Here is a 12,306-nt window from a genome sequence, read left to right as displayed (position 1 = left end):
TTTTTGATACAATTTTGTTTTGTGGGTAGAGAACCAAAAATAACATTTGGCATATCATGTGTATCTTAAGCAGAAATGATAAAGTTTAACAGTATACAAAATACACATGGTTATTAAGGAAAGCTACTCTGAATTCCTTGGTGCCAGCCTTCAGTAAAGGTGTAATAAAGGTTAGATAATTACTACAAATATTCTCTAGATATAAAGGTGAATATCCCATGGGATCCTTAGAAATGTTTCCTAGTTAATTCACTTTTTTATTGAGGTCACATCGAATCTTTTTCTTCTCCACTCACAGGTTTCCCAAACTTTGAGTATGTGCTCAGTTATATCCAACTTTTTCCAACCCCATAGACTGTAGCCCTCTAGACTGCCCTGTTCACAGAATTTTCCAGGCAAGAATACTGGAGAGATTTGCCATTTCTTCCTCCAGGGGATCTTCCTGACCCAGGAGTTGAATCCATGTCTCTTGCATTTATAGGTTGCTTCGTTACCACTGAGCCAACAGGTAAGCCCTAAAACAACAAAGCTCTCCCTCAAAATATTTTTGTCTGGATGTGAAATCCTCACCTGCAGGACTCTGGTTTCCATGAGAGATATAATTTCATATCTTATATTGTCTTTTCTTTCAAGTGATGCTGAATCAAACCTCAGTCACTGAATTTCTCCTCCTAGGAGTGACAGACATCCAGGTACTGCAACCTGTTCTCTTTGTGATTTTCCTTGCAATTTACATTGTCAATATGGCTGGGAATGGAGTCATCATGATGGTTGTCATCTCCGATTCAAGACTCCATTCTCCTATGTATTTTTTCCTGGGAAATCTGTCATGTCTAGATATCTGCTACTCCACAGTGACTCTGCCAAAGATGATGGAGAACTTCCTCTCTATCCACAAAACAATTTCTTTCTTGGGATGCATAAGCCAGCTTCATTTCTTCCACTTCCTGGGCAGCACAGAGTCCATGTTGTTGGCTATGATGGCCTTTGACCGCTTTGCGGCTATCTGCAAACCACTTCATTATACTCTTATCATGAATCATCAGGTCTGTAGCCAGATGGCTGTCACTATCTGGATCATTGGTTTTTTCCATGCCCTGCTGCACTCAGTAATGACCTCTCGCTTAAACTTCTGTGGCTCCAACTATATCTATCACTTCTTGTGTGATGTTAAGCCATTGCTGGAATTGGCCTGTGGAAACACTGACCTCAATGAATGGCTACTTCATTCTGTGACAGGGGCCATTGCCATGGGTCCATTCTCTCTAACCCTTCTCTCCTATTTCTATATTATTATCTATCTTTTCTTCAAGACCCGTTCTTGCAGCATGCTCCATAAAGCACTGTCCACATGTGCCTCCCACTTCATGGTAGTTGTTCTTTTCTATGCCCCTGTTGTTTTCACTTATATTCATCCTGCCTCAGGTAGCTCTGTGGACCAGGAACGGATCATTGCCATTATGTACAGTGTGATCACTCCTGTACTAAATCCACTGATCTATACTTTGAGGAACAAGGAAGTAGAAGGGGCTTTGAGGAGGGTGATCAGAAGGAGACTCTGACCCTAAGAAATCTAGAGAATTCCTCCAAGACATCAGTAAAAAGGCTATGAGAAAGTTGAGATGTGAAATTAGACTGCTTTTCTAATTGTTTACTGTTTGTGAAACAGAAGGCATTATATAAAGAAAAATAAATGGGAAAGTCCAGTCTAGTTGTGTTAACAGTGTGTGACTAGGTAATGTAAGGGAATCTTGAACAAACAGAACATTATACACATAATCTTTTTTTTTTTGGCTGTGCTGAGTCTTCATTGCTGTGGCAGCCTTTTCTCTGGTTTCAGCGAGTGGGGGCTTCTCTCTAGTTACGGTGCTCAGGTGTCTCAGTGCAGTGGCTTCTCCTGTTATGCAAGTGGGCTTAATTGTGGGATCTTCCCAGATCAGGGATCAAACCAGTGTCTCCTATATTGGCAGGCAGATTCTATACCACTGAGCCATTAGGGAAGCCCCTTGGAATCTTAATGTTGAATTTGTGTGGGGGATATAAGTTGATAAAACTATTTGGTTATGTATTCTTGTGTGTTCTTGAATAAAATCAGATACAGAAATTTGCCTCAAATATGCATATATTGTACAGTTGGATAATACTAAGGCTTGTTAATCTGCATGTTTCCTGTAAATTAACATATTGTAAAGTGAACAATAAAGTTATTATGCTGTTTTATTTTAAGAATTTGAGTGTAGGGCTATGGTTACTCAAATAGAAAAATAAATGTTAACTCATATATGAGTTAAGGGAAATTTTTAAGCAATATATCATGATTTCTTTTTCTCTAAGCAAGGAAGCAAGTAAGTAATTAAAACAAATAATGCTTTGAGTACTAATTAACAAAGATAAATTGTGAACTCAGACTCCAAAGATGCTTTATAATTCAAATGGACAACCTGTCAAAGATTACTATAAAATATTGCTAAAAATGGAGGCAGCATGAAAAAAAATCTCAGGAATATCTTCCTTGCTCGTTGATTTGTTATTTTCCCTTCAATTTCTGGTCATAGAAAATTGAGCTTCAAAATTCTTCCTTATTATTTATTTTGTTTTTGATTTCTATACTCATTTTCACAGATTGTAATGTGATAGAATATGATATAATACCAGTGAAATATGAAGAATTCATCAAGTTTGTTTTCCTTGCCTATCACCAAATTTATACTAAGTGAAAGCTATCAAATAGTAATTCAGTTCAGTTCAGTCATTCAGTCATATCCAACTCTTTGCGACCACATGGACTGCAGCACGCCAGGTTCCCTGTCCATCACCAACTCCTGAAGCTTGCTCAAACTCATATACATGGATTCAGTGATGCCATCCAACCATCTCACCCTCTGTTGTCCCATTCTCCTGCCTTCAATCTTTCCCAGCATCAGAATCTTTTCCAATGAGTCAGTTCTTTGCATCAGGTGGCCGAAGTATCAGACTTTCAGCTTTAGCATCATCCCTTCCAGTGAATATTCAGGACTGATTTCCTTTAGGATTGACTGGTAGGATCTCCTTGCATTCCTAGGGACTCTCAAGAGTCTTCTCCAACACCACAGTTCAAAAGCATCAATTCTTCGGCACTCAGCTTTCTTTGTGGAAGTATTTTTGGAGCTAATAGACAAGAATTACTATGGTCCTCAGTTTCTATGTTCCATGAAGTGTCACTGGACCTGAAACTATAGTGGATACCAGCATTCCCAACTATTTAGAGATACAGGATTCCCTGGTGTCCAGTGGTTAGCATTCTGCACTTTCGCTGCCAAGAGCCTAGGTTCAACGCCTGATTAGAGAACTAAGATCCCACAAGCCAGGCCGTGCAACCAATAAATAAATAAATAAGACTACTAAATAAATAATAGAGATACAGACTGAAAAGTTATAAAAGGATATTTTGAGTTCATGAACAGACTATCCAAATTGTTTACATCCACTTTTGTAAAGCAAAGAATTTGGTTCTAACCTAGCTCACATAGTTCTTCCATCTTCCTACTCTATCTTCTTTGGTCTCTTAATTCCAGTTTTGTTTATAAAAGAGTGTATGGGGAGAAGGCATTTTATACCCTGAACTATCTCAGACTAGAATTTCTATTGATCAGAATTTTTTATGTAATCCAATATACATGGATATTGTCACCCTGCTTATTCAACTTATATGCAGAGTACATCATGTGAAATGCTGGGCTGGGTGAAGCACAAGCTGGAATCAAGATTTTCAGGAGAAATATCAATAACCTCAGATGCGTATATGACACCACCCTTATAGCAGAAAGTAAAGAAGAACTAAAGAGCCTCTTGATGAAAGTAAAAGCGGAGAGTGAGAAACTTGGCTTAAACTCAACATTCAAATCTAAGATCATGGCATCAGGTCCTGTCACTTCATGGCAAATAGATGGAGAAACAATGGAAATAGTAAATGATTGTATTTTGAGGGCCTCCAAAATCACTGCAAATGGTTGACTGCAGCCATGAAATTAAAAGACACTTGCTTCTTGGAAGAAAAGCTATTACCAACCTAGGCAGCATATTAAAAATCAGAGACATTACTTTGCCAACAAAGGCCCATCTAGTCAAAGCTATGGTTTTTCCAGTAGTCGTGTATGGATGTGAGAGTTGGACTATAAAGAAAGCTGAGCACCGAAGAATTGATGCTTTTAAACTGTGGTGTTGAAGAAGACCCTATGAGTCCCTGTGACTGCAGGGAGATCAAGCCTGTCAATCCTAAAGGAAATTAGTCCTGAATATTCACTGGAAGGACTTATGCTAAGCTGAAACTCCAATACTTTGGCCCCCTGATGGGAAGAACTGAGTCATTGAAAAAGACCCTGATGGTGGGAAAGATTGAAGGCAGGAGGAGAAGGGGATGACAGAGCATGAAATGGTTGGATGGCATCACTGACTGGATGTACATGACTTTGAGTAAGCTCTGGGAGTTGGTGATGGACAGGGAAGCCTGGCATGCTACAGTGCATGGGGTTGCAAAGAGTTGGACATGATGGAGCAACTGAACTGACTGACTGAACATACATGGATGCTGTAAATTATAGAAGAGCACACGGTTACCTATTGCTACATGACACCCTGTAACACAGGTGGTTAAACACTTATTTAATTAAATTGCATTCTTCAGTGATTCAGAAATAGGTAAGAGTACAGCAGAGAATCACTGACTCTGGTTAATGTTTCAAGTCTCAACTCAGATGACTTTATCAATAGAGGTATGAAACAATTTGTTAAATTTCAGTATATTTGTATGACAAAAGTTCTCAGAAAAATAAAAACAAAAGGACACATATAACATGTTATGGCTGTATGTTAGTCTTTTCAAGCTATTCTTATATAAGGAGAGAGGGCAGTGACTTGACAAAATTGTGAGTTTTAAGTCGTCTTTCTAATTCCATGTCCAAATCAATATTAGACTTCTGTTTAATTGTTGATTTCATTCCTCAAACCCTATCTATAGGAAATTTTCTCAACAGAAAATTCCTCCAGGTTTTTTTCTAATGAGTAACTTTGGGAACTGTCTCTAGGGCTAAAATGGTTTCTTCTGCTGCCAAAATCTTTCTGATCTCAAAAGAGATAAATATTGATAATGCTCAGCTTCTAAACTACATTGCCTTTGCCCAGTCTCATCAATGTATGCCAAGGCCATGGATTCTTTGTTCTTTCCCATCCACTCACCAGTATCATTGGATAGGATACAGATTTCTAAGGTCACTGTTTATAGAGATTAGGGAAGCCAGAGGCAGGAGTTGAAGACGTCATTTGGCAAATGGAGTAATGGGATCAGCCTTCCAAGTGGACCACAGAGAGTTCAAGTTCTGCACTTGACGGACTGCATAATGTTTTGTGTATCTTTTTCCAATGCAGTACATAAATCAAGCCATCTGTAAGAAAACATATTAAAGCATTAAATTGCTACTGTAGAACTATGTAGTTGGAAGTTAAATATGTAAGTCTAGAGTTAGGAAAATAAGTTGAAATTTAAGGTATAATTGGAGAATTATATGTTTATAGCTATATAAAGCCCAGAACTAGAAGACAGAGAAGAGGAGATGGCCAGAAGTACATAATAAGGAAGAAGAGCAGTAACCAACCAAGAAGACTGGAAAGGAGTCTACATGGTGGGTATCCTGAATGCAGATTTTTTTTAATTAGAATATAATTGCTTTACAATGGACTTCCCTGGTGGCTCAGAGGGTAAAGTGTCTGCCTGCAATGCAGCAGACCCAGGTTCAATCCCTGGGTCGGGAAGATTCCATGGAGAAGGAAATGGCAACCCACTCCAGTACTCTTGCCTGGAGAATCTGATGGATGGAGGAGCCTGGTAGGCTACAGTCCACAGGATCACAAAGAGTCAGACATGATTGGGCAACTTCACTTTCACTTTCTTTCACAATGTTGTGGTAGTTTCTGCTGTACACAAATGTGAATTAGCTATATGTATGCACATATTCCCACAAAATTTGTTTCAGATGCTGATGGCATGGATGCCAATGGCGTGGATTTTACTTACTAGAGAGTAGAAACAGTGAAGCATGTTAAGCTGCTGATGAAACGTGAAACTAACTGGAAGTGAGTTGATTAGAGAAAGCTCAAAAAGGATAACAATTTAAAAGGTGAGAAAGGGACTGAAATGAAGGACATTTTATAGGAAATAAAATTTCTAGCCATTGGTCTAAAGTTGATGGATGAAGGAATTAGATGGATCAATGTTTCCAACCCATGTTGGTACGATAATATTTTGTTGGTAAAAAGTTTTATTCTTAAAATGGAAGAGGACTTTTGGAAGAAGACAATGTATTGTCCTCTCCTGCCTTCACTTTTCATTAACCAATTTATTCATTTTCTGACAAATAGCATATTTAGCATTCCAAGTGCTAGAGATACACAAGAGAGGAAAACCTTGTTAGGGAGACCAACGTTAACTAAATAACTTAAATATTAAAAAAAAATAAATGTGATTACATCCTCCATATTACAACTTCAACAACTGACCAAGAGCCTAGACAGGAAGGGTTTTCTTTGTCAAAGATGCCACAGAAGACTTTCCTAAGAAAGTCACCAATAGAGCCAAGGTTAGAAGGATGAGCTAGAGCTGACTCAGAGTGATGAGAAGGAACATGGTCCATACAAGGCAATGCAGTGCAGACAGTGTTGCTGGGAGCAGATGATAATGGACTGTGGTGTGAGATGAAGCTGGTGACATGAAGCTCAAAACCAAATGAGCTTTGTCAGACATGGTAGGGTTTTTCATATATAAGTGGTATCACATGGTATTTATCTCTTTCTGATTTACTTCACTTTTGTTGCTGTTTAGTCACTCAGTCGTGTCTGACTCTTTGCAACCCCATGAACTCAGCATGCCAGGCTTCCCTGTCCTTCACTATCTCCCAGAGTCCACTCATACTTATGTCCATTGAGTCGGTGATGCCATCCAACCATCTCATCCTTACTTCACCTAGTATGACAATATACATAAGTTTATATAAAACATCTTCTTTATCCATTCATCTGTCCATGGACTTTGAGGTTGTGTTTATGTTTTGGCTATTGTAAATAGTGCTGCTGCTATGAACATAAGGGTACATGCATTTTTCTGAATCATAGTTTTGTCTGAGTATATGTCCAGGAGTGGAAATGCTGAATCATACATTCTATAGCAGCTCTATTTTTAGTTTTTTGAGAAAAACTTCATATGGTTTTTCATAGTGGTTATACCAGCTTACATTCCCATATACAATGTAGGACAATTCTCTTTTCCCCATACCCTCCAGAATTTGTTATTTGTAGACTTTTTAATGATGGCCATTCTGACCAGTGTGAGGTGATACCTCATTATAGTTTTGATTTGCATTTCTCTAAAGCCAGGCTTCAGCACTATGTGAACCGTGAACTTCCTGATGTTCAAGCTGGTTTTAGAAAAGGCAGAGGAACCAGAGACCAATTGCCAACATCCGCTGGATCATCAAAAAAGCAAGAGAGTTCCAGAAAAACATTTATTTCTGCTTTATTGACTATACCAAAACCTTTGACTGTGTGGATCACAATAAACCATGGAAAATTCTGAAAAAGATGGGAATACCAGAGTATTCCCTGCGTCTTGAGAAATTTGTATGCAGATCAGGAAGCAACAGTTAGAACTGGACATGGAACAACAGACTGGTTCCAAATAGGAAAAGGAGTACGTCAAGGCTGTATATTGTCACCCTGCTTATTTAATTTTATGCAGAGTACGTCATGAGAAACACTGGACTGGAAGAAGCACAAGCTGGAATCAAGATTGCCGGGAGAAATATCAATAACCTCAGATATGCAGATGACACCACCCTTATGGCAGAAAGTAAAGAGGAATTAAAAAGCCTCTTGATGAAAGTGAAAGAGGTGAGTGAAAAAGTTGGCTTAAAACTCAACATTCAGAAAACGAAGATCATGGCATCTGGTCCCATCACTTCATGGGAAATAGATGGGGAAACAGTGGAAACAGTGGCAGACTTTATTTTGGGGGGCTCCAAAATCGCTGCAGATGGTGATTGCAGCCATGAAATTAAAAGACGCTTACTCCATGGAAGGAAAGTTATGACCAACCTATATAGCATATTGAAAAGCAGAGACATTACTTTGCCAACAAATATTCATCTAGTCAATGCTATGGTTTTTCCAGTGGTCATTTATGAATGCGAGAGTTGGACTGTGAAGAAGACTGAGCACCGAAGAACTGATGCTTTTGAACTGTGGTATTTGAGAAGACTCTTGAGAGTCCCTTGGACTGCAAAGAGATCCAACCAGTCCATCCTAAAGGAGATCAGTCCTGGCTGTTCTTTGGAAGGAATAATGCTAAAGCTGAAACTCCAATACTTCGGCCACCTCATGTGAAGAGTTGACTCATTGGAAAAGATTCTGATGCTGGGAGGGATTGGGGGCAGGAGGAGAAGGGGACGACGGAGGATGAGATGGCTGGATGGCATGACTGACTCGATGGACGTGAGTCTGAGTGAACTCCAGGAGTTGGTGATGGATAGGGAGGCCTGGCCTGCTGCGATTCATGGGGTCACAAAGAGTCGGACACGACTGATCGACTGAACTGAACTGAACTGAATAATTATAGTAGTTTCAGGTGTGTAGCATAGTAATTCAGTATTTTTTACAGATTATGCTTCATTAAAAGTTATTACAGGATAATGACTGTAATTCTTTGTGCTATACAATATATCCTTGTTGCTTATCTATTTTATTTTCTTCATTTTCTTTTTTAAACTTTTTATTTTATACTGGACTATAGCCAACTAACAATGTTGTAATACTTTTAGGTGGACAGTAAACAGACTCAGCCATACATACACTTGTGTGAATTCTCCCCCAAACTCTCATCCCATCCAGGCTGCCACATATTATTGAGCAGAGTTCCATGGGTAGAGACCAATTTTTAAATAAAGAAGTGACATGATGAGATTTTTTTTTTTTTAAGGATCACACTGACCACAGTATGGAAAACATATTGGATGGGGCAAGATCCATGTTAAAATAGGAGGATAACAGTTCTCCAGCCAGTCACAAACCTCGAACTAAAATAGTCACTGTGAGTGTGGGTGGGAGTATTTATTGAGCCCCTTCCACGTGCCAGACACTGAGCTAAGTATTGAAACATCACTTCTGCCTTGAAAGACTCGTGGTCTTGTGAAGAAAACAGATGCACAAGCAAGTAGTTAAATACCAATCACACAAAATTTTATTAAGAAAACTCGTTATGCGTTCCTAACTCCAGGACGTCTCTGTGGTTTCTTTCATTCTCTTACCTTGATGTCTCCTTAATTTGACCATCTTTTGTGAGGTACAACCCTTGTCCTCCCCATTGCTATTTTAGTTTTTTATCCATTCTTCCCATTGGTGGTATAAGTAAAACCCATTGCCAAGAGAAAGGATCCAAGGTTCTAGCTAACTGTAGTGAATCCTCTTCATGATGATTCTTTTCTTGTAACCCATCAAGACCTGAAATGAACTGCAGTAAGAACCCTGACTTTGTCCTCTCAGGACTATCCAGTGACCCAGACAAACCACAGCTCCTCTTTGGTCTCTTCCTGGCCCTCTACTTGCTGAGTCTCTTAGGAAACTCCCTACTGCTGCTGGCTATTGGCACTGACATCCACCTCCACACCCCCATGTACTTCCTCAGCCAGCTCTCCCTGGTCGACCTCTGCTTCACTACCACCACAGCCCACTAAATGCTGGAGACTCTGTGGACCAGCAGCAGTTGATCTCCTTCTCTGAGTGTCTGGCCCAGTTAAATTTCTTTGCAGTTTTTGCTGATATGGACAATCTGCTTTTGATGGCCACAGCTATCAGCCACTACGCTGCCATCTGCCATCCCCTGTACTATGGACTCCTAATGACTCCTTGCAGATGTGCACTGCTGGTGGGTGGGTCATGGGGAGTGGCCCACTCTATCTCTCTTGTCCATGCCCTGTTGCTATCCCAGTTCTCATTCTAGACTAATCAAGAAATTCCCCACTTTTTCTGTGATTTCAGACCACTCTTTAGACTTTCCTGCTCTGATACCCACCTCAATGAGGACCTGATGATGGTTCTGACAGGACTCTTAGGAATCAGCCCTCTCCTCTGCATCATAAGCTCTATGCCCATATTTTCCTTGTTGTAGCTTGGAGCCCATCAGCACATGGCAAAAAGAAAGCCCTGGCCACATGCAGCTCCCATTTCTCCATGGTCATCCTCTTCTACAGCTCGGTCTTTGCCACCTACCTGAAGTTCCCGTCAGCTTCTCATGCCTCTGGGGAGCTGGGTGCTGCTGCCATATATGCCCTGGTAACACCCACTCTCAATCCTTTCATTTATAGTCTAAGAAATAAGGATGTGGAGAGTTCCCTGAAAAGGGTTCTGGGCATAGAGAGCTCATGGCATTAGGAATAATTCCAAGAAACCAGTGTTTGGGGGGGGGGGAGGGGAATCACACTCTTCACCACCACACTGATAAAGTGAGGCTATTGCACAGTATAGATATGCTATAGCATAAAGAACACTAGTTCTTTAGAAGAACTAGAAATTAGGAGAACTAGTTGTTAGAACCCACTTTAACTGCTAGCTCTAGGTTTATATATTATATATTATCTATATTATTATATCAAAATATATCAGTAAGATGTCAAAGTGAAATTGTTAGTCACTCAGTTGTGTCCAACTCTTTGTGACACCATGGACTGTAGCCCATCAGTCTCCTCTTGTCCATGGAATTCTCCAGGCAAGAATACTGGAGTGAGTTGTCATTGCCTTCTCCAGAGGATCTTCCTGACCCAAGGATCGAATCTGGGTCTCCTGCATTTGCAGGCAGTCTGATCCACTAGGGAAGCCCACTTCAGGTTGTCATGGTTTAGTCACTAAGTCGTGCAGGACTGTTGCAACCCCATGGACTGCAGCCCTCTAGGCTCCTCTGTCTGTGGTATTCTCCAGGCAAGAATACTGGAGTGGGTTGTCATTTCCTTCTCATATATATTATATATATATAATATATATATGAATACCATAAATATTAGATTATAATATATATAATTAGGTATATTAGCTAAAAATAGTATACTTAAGAGTGGATTCGATGAGCTGTTCTTTAAAGTTGACTTATAACACTAATAGTATTGAAATTTAGTCATCTGTTCTCATCATTACCACCATTTTGACCATCATTTCCATGGCTATCACTGGTTTAATTATGAAGATTTTCACCATCAGCTTTACTATAGTCAGTACCATTTTTTTGTCATTAGCATCATGTTACAAATTAACATCTTCTGCTCTTTCCCCATAATACTGCCATTATCATCACCATTAATAAGAGACTGGAACCTGGCCTATGCATTTTTTCATTTTTAATGCCTCATTTTTCAGAATCTTCTATTTCTTTGTGTTTTTGTGCTATGTTGATAATTGTGGGAAGTATCATAATGGCATGGTGGATATGTTTTATAAAAATGTTTTCATAAATTTGAGAGTATAATAAATATTTACATTTGAAATGAATGATTGCTTAGTTTTGTTGTTGTTGCTTCACTTTAGTCATGTCCGACTCTGTGCGACCCCATTGACGGCAGCCCACCAGGCTTCCCGTCCCTGGGATTCTCCAGGCAAGAACACTACCATGGGTTGCCATTTCCTTCTCCAATGCATGAAAGGGAAAAGTGAAAGTGAAGTCGCTCAATCGTGTCTGACTCCAGCGACCCCATGGACTGCAGCTCACCAGGCTCCTCCGTCAATGGGATTTTCTAGGCAAAAGTACTGGAGTGGGGTGCCATTGCCTTCTCCGTTGCATAGTTTATATAACACAATACATACACAATGTCTAAAACTTTCTTTAAATTATTCCAGGAAAAAAGGAATGCTAGATATTTGGCACAATATTGGCAAAATGTTGATGTCAAAGCAGAATGATAGCTACAGGAGGGTTTTACACCACTGTCTGCATTTTTCTGAAAGTTTAAAATTTTCTACATTAAACATTAAAATGAAAAAGTAAAGTGCGTTCAGCTTTAAATATTTTTTAAAAATCAATGTCTTTAGGCACAGCAATCAATCCATAAAGAATGTATCAAGGTAAATTCTGAATATAAACAATACTTTTATAGAAAAAAAAATTGAATACAACTAAAAATTCCCAATGATAAATGTTTATTTATTTGTAATTCTCCAGACCAGACTGTTGGAGTGGGTAGCCTTTCCCTTCTCCAGGGTATCTTCCCAACCCAAGAATCAAACCCAGGTCTCACACAC

The 12,306-nt window shown here is 39.5% G+C and overlaps 1 protein-coding gene and 1 pseudogene across 1 annotated transcript; both read left to right on the top strand.

The window, feature by feature from the left end:
- Window positions 1-635: 635 nt before the first annotated feature.
- On the top strand, window positions 636-1,562 carry LOC139178892 (olfactory receptor 12D1-like). Its single transcript, XM_070777698.1, has one exon. It carries the CDS (start codon window positions 636-638, stop codon window positions 1,560-1,562), a length of 927 nt encoding a protein of 308 aa, XP_070633799.1.
- A 7,965-nt stretch (window positions 1,563-9,527) lies between these two features.
- LOC139178891 (olfactory receptor 1f45-like) lies at window positions 9,528-10,452 on the top strand (annotated as a pseudogene).
- The last annotated feature ends 1,854 nt before the right edge of the window (window positions 10,453-12,306 follow it).

The sequence above is a fragment of the Bos indicus genome, chromosome 23, assembly GCF_029378745.1.
Source record: "Bos indicus isolate NIAB-ARS_2022 breed Sahiwal x Tharparkar chromosome 23, NIAB-ARS_B.indTharparkar_mat_pri_1.0, whole genome shotgun sequence".
Taxonomy (NCBI): Eukaryota; Metazoa; Chordata; class Mammalia; order Artiodactyla; family Bovidae; genus Bos; species Bos indicus.
Note: the sequence above shows the minus strand (reverse complement) of the source record. Positions and strands in the feature narration are given on the sequence as shown.